At 51.1% G+C, this 8818-nt stretch overlaps 1 protein-coding gene across 1 annotated transcript in view; it reads left to right on the forward strand.

Annotated features, from left to right (window-relative positions):
- The window catches only part of Agps (alkyldihydroxyacetonephosphate synthase), a 76131-nt gene extending 71550 nt beyond the window's left edge, over positions 1–4581 (forward strand). Inside the window, exon 15 of the mRNA XM_071667459.1 lies at positions 4358–4581. Coding sequence (XP_071523560.1) covers positions 4358–4459 — 102 coding nt within the window. The 3' untranslated portion in view covers positions 4460–4581. The remainder of the gene's footprint in view (positions 1–4357) is intronic.
- Positions 4582–8818: the final 4237 nt, after the last annotated feature.

Genomic DNA, 8818 nt, shown 5'->3' on the forward strand with positions numbered 1-8818 from the left:
TATTATTATTATTATTATTATTATTATTATTATTTAATTATCATATATATATATATATATATATATATATATATATATATATATATATATATATATAGAGAGAGAGAGAGAGAGAGAGAGAGAGAGAGAGAGAGAGAGTTTACCCCCAGTGCAGCTGAGTTCAGCGGGTGTGTTGAAAGAAGCCATTTTATTGTGGTGAGGGTTGGAGGGGCGAGATTAATAATGAGGAAATGTTAATATGATTCTTAGGGGAGAGGGAGGGAGGGAAGGGGGATTATATATATATGTGTGTAGGGGGGATAAAATCTGATGGTTGCCGCTTCAGTGATCATATATATATTATACTTTGGAAGATATTAAGAATATAGGGTGTGGGAGGCAAGTTGTTAGAAGCAGTGAAAAGTTTTTATCGAGGATGTAAGGCATGTGTACGTGTAGGAAGAGAGGAAAGTGATTGGTTCTCAGTGAATGTTGGTTTGCGGCAGAGGTGTGTGATGTCTCCATGGTTGTTTAATTTGTTTATGGATGGGGTTGTTAGGGAGGTGAATGCAAGAGTTTTGGAAAGAGGGGCAAGTATGAAGTCTGTTGGGGATGAGAGAGCTTGGGAAGTGAGTCAGTTGTTGTTCGCTGATGATACAGCGCTGGTGGCTGATTCATGTGAGAAACTGCAGAAGCTGGTGACTGAGTTTGGTAAAGTGTGTGAAAGAAGAAAGTTAAGAGTAAATGTGAATAAGAGCAAGGTTATTAGGTACAGTAGGGGTGAGGGTCAAGTCATTTGGGAGGTAAGTTTGAATGGAGAAAAACTGGAGGAAGTGAAGTGTTTTAGATATCTGGGAGTGGATCTGGCAGCGGATGGAACCATGGAAGCGGAAGTGGATCATAGAGTGGGGGAGGGGGCGAAAATTCTGGGAGCCTTGAAGAATGTTTGGAAGTCGAGAACATTATCTCGGAAAGCAAAAATGGGTATGTTTGAAGGAATAGTGGTTCCAACAATGTTGTATGGTTGTGAGGCGTGGGCTATGGATAGAGTTGTGCGCAGGAGGGTGGATGTGCTGGAAATGAGATGTTTGAGGACAATGTGTGGTGTGAGGTGGTTTGATCGAGTAAGTAATGTAAGGGTGAGAGAGATGTGTGGTAATAAAAAGAGTGTGGTTGAGAGAGCAGAAGAGGGTGTTTGGAAATGGTTTGGTCGCATGGAGAGAATGAGTGAGGAAAGATTGACTAAGAGGATATATGTGTCAGAGGTGGAGGGAACGAGAAGTGGGAGACCAAATTGGAAGTGGAAGGATGGAGTGAAAAAGATTTTGAGTGATCGGGGCCTGAACATACAGGAGGGTGAAAGGCGTGCAAGGAATAGAGTGAATTGGAACGATGTGGTATACCGGTGTCGACGTGCTGTCAGTGGATTGAACCAGGGCATGTGAAGCGTCTGGGGTAAACCATGGAAAGTTGTGTGGGGCCTGGATGTGGAAAGGGAGCTGTGTTTTCGGTGCATTATTACATGACAGCTAGAGACTGAGTGTGAACGAATGTGGCCTTTGTTGTCTTTTCCTAGCGCTACCTCGCGCACATGAGGGGGGAGGGGGTTGTTATTTCATGTGCGGCGAGGTGGCGATGGGAATAAATAAAGGCAGACAGTATGAATTATGTACATGTGTATATATGTATATGTCTGTGTGTGTATATATATGTATACGTTGAGATGTATAGGTATGTTTTTTTGCGTGTGTGGACGTGTATGTATATACATGTGTATGTGGGTAGGTTGGGCCATTCTTTCGTCTGTTTCCTTGCGCTACCTCGCTAACGCGGGAGACAGCGACAAAGCAAAATGAAATAAATAATATATATATATATATATATATATGTATATATATATATATATATATATATATATATATATATATATATATATATATATATATATATATATATATATAAAACCACTTTATATGATAAGGTGAATGTCGTGTTAATTTGACGATGATTATAATCATTGATCGTATGTCTTTAGGTGATTAGAAGTAAGTTGCTCCTGCGCGCTCGCACACACAGACACACACACACACACACACACACACACACACACACACACACTGGATTTACAAAGCCTTCAGAAAGAAAAGAAAGATTAATGAGTTTTCGCCATAGTCTGGGTAGTTTTTTGTGTGGGGTGGGAGAAATATTTTTCCCCCGAAGAAACGCCAAATTTACGTAGACGAGTCCGGCATCGCTTGATCGCTGAGACGAATCGCAGCGGAACGTGCGCGGGCGCGCGCCCCTGCCTAATGCTCTCTCTCTCTCTCTCTCTCTCTCTCTCTCTCTCTCTCTCTCTCTCTCTCTCTCTCTCTCTCTCTCTCTCCCCAGAGATCTCACTCGAGAATCCAATCTGGTGTTAGATAATTTCTTCTGGGCTTTGCCGCTGCCATCCCATCCCTCCCTCCCTCCTTCCCTCCTTCCCCTACCCTCCAGCACACACCCTCCCCCTTCCCCCCACCCCTCCACACACACCCCCCTCCTCGCGCACACACACCCCCCTCCCCTCCACAACCTGTACCATAGACTTTGAAGTCATTGTCTCCCTTCCTTCCTATTTGTCTTCTTTCTTTCCTTCTTTCTTTTTCTTTCTTTCATATTTCTTTCGTTTTCTTTCTATATTCTTTCTTTCTTTCATTCGTCTTCCTTATCATGTTATCTCTTGTTACGTCTGAGTATGATGGCTGATATGTGCTCACGGGGGTCGTACCGTCTCACTCACGGGGGTCGTATACCGTCTCACTCATGGGGGTCGTACCGTCTCACGCATGGGGTCGTACCGTCTCACTCATGGGGGGTCGTACCGTCTCACTCACGGGGGCTCGTACTGTCTCAATCATGGGGGTCGTACTATCTCAATCATGGGGTCGTATCGTCTCACTCACGGGGTCGTACCGTCTCACTCACGGGGGTCGTACCGTCTCACTCATGGGGGTCGTACCGTCTCACTCATGGGGGTCGTACCGTCTCACTCATGGGGGGTCGTACCGTCTCACTCACGGGGGTCGTACCGTTTCACTCACAGGGTCGTACCGTCTCACTCACGGCGGTCGTACCGTCTCACTCACGGCGGTCGTACCGTCGTGAGAAAGGATCTCACATAGTCGTCCTCACGGGGTCGTACGGACATATACATACATACATACATCGGATTTATATACATTGAATGTATATAGTTTATATATAGTCTTGGGTCGTTCAGATAAAGGGGAGGGAAAGAGAGAATTTTTTTTTCTTTTACGTATAGGGACACAGTGTGTGTCCATCTGCCTTGACCTTGATACAGACAGTGTACATTAAGAGTCTCTCTCTCTCTCTCTCTCTCTCTCTCTCTCTCTCTCTCTCTCTCTCTCTCTCTCTCTCTCTCTCTCTCTCTCTCCCTCAACGTCATTTCCGTGCCACTGAGCCACCCTGATTTAGCATAGATCTCTTTCGCTCCCTCCCTCTCTCTCTCTCTCTCTCTCTCTCTCTCTCTCTCTCTCTCTCTCTCTCTCTCTCTCTCTCTCATTCTCTCTCTCTCTCCCCGGGCTATGCCAGTCCCTCCATCGTGTGCTCAGAAGTACAACCTCGGCCTCATTCCAAGTCGACTTCCATCTTCGTAAACGTCCACAGTTCACACGGGCGGTGGGGTATGTGGTGGATGATGTTAACATGTATTGACTGCTCTCCCACATCACCCCACGCCCTCGCCCGCGCCCTCACCCGCGCCCCACACTCTCCCCCCTTCCTTCCTTCCCTACTCTCCCCTCCCTCACCCTCGCCCAACACTTCCTCCCCTTCCCCTTCCTTTCCTGCTCCCCCTCACCCTCGTCACATACTCCCCCCTACCTTCCTTCCCCCTTCCCCTCGCCCCACACTCCCCCCTTCCTTCCCCCTCGCCCCACACTCGCCCACCTTCCTTCCTTCGTTCCTTTCTTCCTTCTCACGCGTTATTCACCGGTGAATGATGGCGTTGCCTTGTTATTCATGGGTGGGGGAGAACGAGGGGGGGGGGGGGGGAGGGGAGGGGTAGGTGGGGGGCTTTCAGGGGGGGTAAGGGGGCTGGCCTTGTTATTCATGGGTGGGGATGGGAGAGAGAGAGAGAGAGAGAGAGAGAGAGAGAGAGAGAGAGAGAGAGAGAGAGAGATGGGGATGGGGGCGCTAGGCTACGGTGATGGGGATGAGTGAGCCCATTGAGTTAGATGGGTCATGCTCGACAGATGGTCGAGTTTGGAGGATGAGTTGAGTCGTGAGTAAACTTGGAGGGGGAGGAGGAGGGAGGTTTGGGTTTGCTTTGGAGGAGGAGATGATGGGTGAGTTAAACTGGGTTTTTTCATTCTAGGTGTTAAACTTGGGTGTGGGTTTAGTGTACGACGTCGGGACGACCCTTGAAGCACGACGGACGGGACGACCCTTGGAGCACGACGGACGGGACGACCCTTGAAGTACGACGTCGGGACGACCCTTGGAGCACGACGACGGGCGGGACGACCCTTGAAGTACGACGTCGGGACGACCCTTGAAGCACGACGGACGGGACGACCCTTGAAGTACGACGGGACGACCCTTGAAGCTCCTAGGTTGTATGTATCTGATCCCTCCCTTGATTGTATGGTTGTCCTCGGTGTGGAGGCGCCCTTGGTGTGAGGGGAGGTGTGGAGGCGCCCTTGGTGTAAGGGGAAGTGTGGAGGCGCCCTTGGTGTGAGGGGAGGTGTGGAGGCGCCCTTGGTGTAAGGGGAAGTGTGGAGGTGCCCTTGGTGTAGGGGGAGGTGTGGAGGTGCCCTTGGTGTAGGGGAAGGTGTGGAGGCGCCCTTGGTGTAAGGGGAAGGTGTGGATTCGCCCTTGGTGTAGGGGAGGTGTGGAGGCGCCCTTCGTGTAGGGGGAGGTGTGGAGGCGCCCTTGGTGTAGGGGGAGGTGTGGAGGTGCCCTTGGTGTAGGGGGAGGTGTGGAGGTGCCCTTGGTGTAGGGGGAGGTGTGGAGGCGCCCTTGGTGTAGGGGGAGGTGTGGAGGCGCCCTTGGTGTAGGGGAAGGTGTGGAGGCGCCCTTGGTGTAGGGGAGGTGTGGAGGCGCCCTTGGTGTAGGGGGAGGTGTGGAGGCGCCCTTGGTGTAAGGGGAAGGTGTGGAGGCGCCCTTGGTGTAGGGAGAGGTGTGGAGGCGCCCTTGGTGTAAGGGGAAGGTGTGGAGGCGCCCTTGGTGTAGGGGAAGGTGTGGAGGCGCCCTTGGTGTAGGGGGAGGTGTGGAGGCGCCCTTGGTGTAGGGGGGAGGTGTGGAGGCGCCCTTGGTGTAAGGGGAAGGTGTGGAGGCGCCCTTGGTGTAAGGGGCAGGTGTGGGCCAAGGCTGCCCTTGCTGGGGGAGGGAACATGTACTTGGACAGTGGATCATCAATAAGGGTTACTTCCACATGTTCCCCCTCGTCTATTGCCCTTCGAAGCAAGAGAAAGGCCACAGAGAGAGAGAGTCGTGTTCCCTCGCCTTGTGTCTATTGCCCTTTGTGGCACAGAGAGGGACAAGTTCCCTAGCCTTGTGTCTATTGCCCAATGAGGCACAGAGAGAGAGGCGCGCGCCCAGGTGCCCACGCCTTGTCTGTCGCCCCCCCTTGAGGCGAGAGAGAGAGAGAGAGAGAGAGAGAGAGAGAGAGAGAGAGAGAGAGAGAGAGAGGTGGAACAGAAGGAACAGATCTCTCACGTCTCACGCCCCCCCTCCCTCTCTCTCTCTTTCTCTCTCTCTCTCTCTCTCGTGGCAGTACCTTTGCCCCCCCCCCCCACCACACACACACACACACACACACACACACACACACACACACACATTTATCCACCGTCAGGTCACCAGGTCGACTTCCCCCTCCCCCCTTTTCTATAGTCCCCCCTCCCCCTTTCTATAGCGAGGGGCATGTCGGAGGCGTCATATGACCCCCCCCCCCCCTGTGTCTGCGCTACGGGCCGTAGCAGGCGACTGGAAGGAGAGGCAGAAGGAGGAGGACGACGAGGAGGGAGGGAGGGAAGGAAGGAGGGTAGGAAGGAGGGAGGGAAGGAAGGAGGGAGGGTAGGAAGGAGGGAGGGTAGGAAGGAGGGAGGAAAGGAAGGAGGGAGGGAAGGAAGGAGGGAGGGAAGGAAGGAGGGAGGGAAGGAAGGAGGGAGGGTAGGAAGGAGGGAGGGTAGGAAGGAGGGAGGGTAGGAAGGAGGGAGGGAAGGAAGTAGGGAGGGAAGGAAGGAGGGAGGGTAGGAAGGAGGGAGGGTAGGAAGGAGGGAGGGAAGGAAGGAGGGAGGGTAGGAAGGAGGGAAGGTAGGAAGGAGGGAGGGAAGGAAGGAGGGAGGGAGGGAAGGAGGGAGGGAAGGAAGGAGGGAGGGTAGGAAGTAGGGAGGGAAGGAAGGAGGGAGGGTAGGAAGGAGGGAGGGAAGGAAGGAGGGAGGGTAGGAAGGAGGGAGGGTAGGAAGGAGGGAGGGAAGGAAGGAGGGAGGGAGGAAGGAGGGAGGGAGGGAAGGAGGGAGGGAAGGAAGGAGGGAGGGTAGGAAGTAGGGAGGAAAGGAAGGAGGGAGGGTAGGAAGGAGGGAGGGAGGAAGGAAGGAGGGAGGGTAGGAAGTAGGGAGGGAAGGAAGGAGGGAGGGTAGGAAGGAGGGAGGGTAGGAAGGAGGGAGGGAAGGAAGGAGGGAGGGAGGGAAGGAGGGAGGGAAGGAAGGAGGGAGGGAAGGAAGGAGGGAGGGAAGGAAGTAGGGAGGGAAGGAAGGAGGGAGGGAAGGAAGGAGGGAGGGTAGGAAGGAGGGAGGGAAGGAAGGAGGGAGGGAAGGAAGGAGGGAGGGAAGGAAGGAGGGAGGGAAGGAAGTAGGGAGGGAAGGAAGTAGGGAGGGTAGGAAGGAGGGAGGGTAGGAAGGAGGGAGGGAAGGAAGGAGGGAGGGAAGGAAGGAGGGAGCAGCGTCTTTGATTGATTTCCATAAGGAGGGACAGAGGGAGGGAGGGGGTCCTGTAATTATTTTCCTCGCGCTCCCTCGCTAAGGAGGGAAACGTCTTGTCTTGGGGATATGTGTGAATGATCCTACGCCATGTCGAATTCATCTCCATTATTATACACGTAAGTAGGAGACGGAAGGCCCCGTAAGACCCACTCCACCTTAAATGTTTATATAAAGACCATTAAGTAATGTGTATGGTCGCTCCATCGGGTATATATATATATATATATATATATATATATATATATATATATATATATATATATATATATATATATATATATATGTCTCTGTGGCCACTGTAATATAGAACCATTTCCAGTGTCTCGTGGGAGAGAGAGAGAGAGAGAGAGAGAGAGAGGGAGAGAGAGAGAGAGAGAGAGTGAGAGAGAGAGAGGAGAGAGAGAGTGAGAAAGAGTGATGAGAGAGAGAGAGAGAGAGAGAGAGAGAGAGAGAGAGAGTGATTGAGAGAGAGAGAGAGAGAGAGAGAGAGAGAGAGAGAGAGAGGAGGGAGGGCCATGTGTAACTGGATTCGACCACGTCTCCCGATTATCTGGGTGACCTCTGCACTCAGGGGTCGTTTGTCAAGTCGTTTCGCATCAAGTCAGCTCGTTTAAGGTCCACCCCCTCCCACCCCCCCGCCTCCCCTCGTAAACACACACACACCACACACACACACACACACACACACACACACACACACACCTCCATAAATAAACTGGAGGGAACTTCGCTTCTCGAACTCCGCTGTGTATATCAGGCTCTTGTGTGATGGATAGGGGGTCTGTCTGGGTCTCTCTCTCTCTCTCTCTCTCTCTCTCTCTCTCTCTCTCTCTCTCTCTCTCTCTCTCTCTCTCTCTCTCTCTCTCTCTCTCAATATCTCTCTCTCTCTCCCTCTGGGATCTGGCCGGATCTGGTCCGCTGGTACAGCAGTATGTATATCTTATGTGACCGGCTATATGTGTCCCAGGGTTGTAGGCATTTACACACGAACACAACCCAGCTTAGCTGGTGTCAGGTTAGCTGTTGGGGGGGGGGCCACCATTTGTACGAACACAACCCAGCTTAGCTGGTGTCAGGTTAGCTGTTGGGGGGGGGGGCACCACTTGTACGAACACAACCCAGCTTAGCTGGGACCACCACTTGTACGAACACAACCCAGCTTAGCTGGGACCACCACTTGTACGAACACAGCCCAGCTTAGCTGGGACCACCACTTGTACGAACACAGCCCAGCTTAGCTGGGACCACCACTTGTACGAACACAGCCCAGCTTAGCTGGGACCACCACTTGTACGAACACAGCCCAGTTTAGCTGATGTGAGGTTAGCTGTTGGGGGGGCCACCATCTGCCCGAACATAACCCAGCTTAACTTAGGTTAGATTAGCTGTTGGGGCAAACTTTTGCACGTACAGACCCCAGCTTAACTTGGGCTATCCTAGTTAGCTGTTGGGGCAGACGTAGTCAAACCCCCAATCTAACTTTCCATAGATTATCTGTGGCTTGTAGGCTATATATATATATATATATATATATATATATATATATATATATATATATATATATTCCTATGAGTCCACGGGGGAAAATGAAACACGAAAAGTTCCCAAGTGCACTTTCGTGAAATAATCACATCATCAGGGGAGACACAAGAGAGAAATATAACAGTCAGTTGATATACATCGAAGAGACGAAGCTAGGACGCCATTTGGTAAACATGTGACATATATATATATATATATATATATATATATATATATATATATATATATATATATACTAACTCAGCTGTTATTAGTGTGTTCAGACTACCACTTTGCCTAATTAGGGTGAGGTAATTATACTCTCGACC

Source organism: Panulirus ornatus, chromosome 12, assembly GCF_036320965.1.
Source record: "Panulirus ornatus isolate Po-2019 chromosome 12, ASM3632096v1, whole genome shotgun sequence".
Taxonomy (NCBI): Eukaryota; Metazoa; Arthropoda; class Malacostraca; order Decapoda; family Palinuridae; genus Panulirus; species Panulirus ornatus.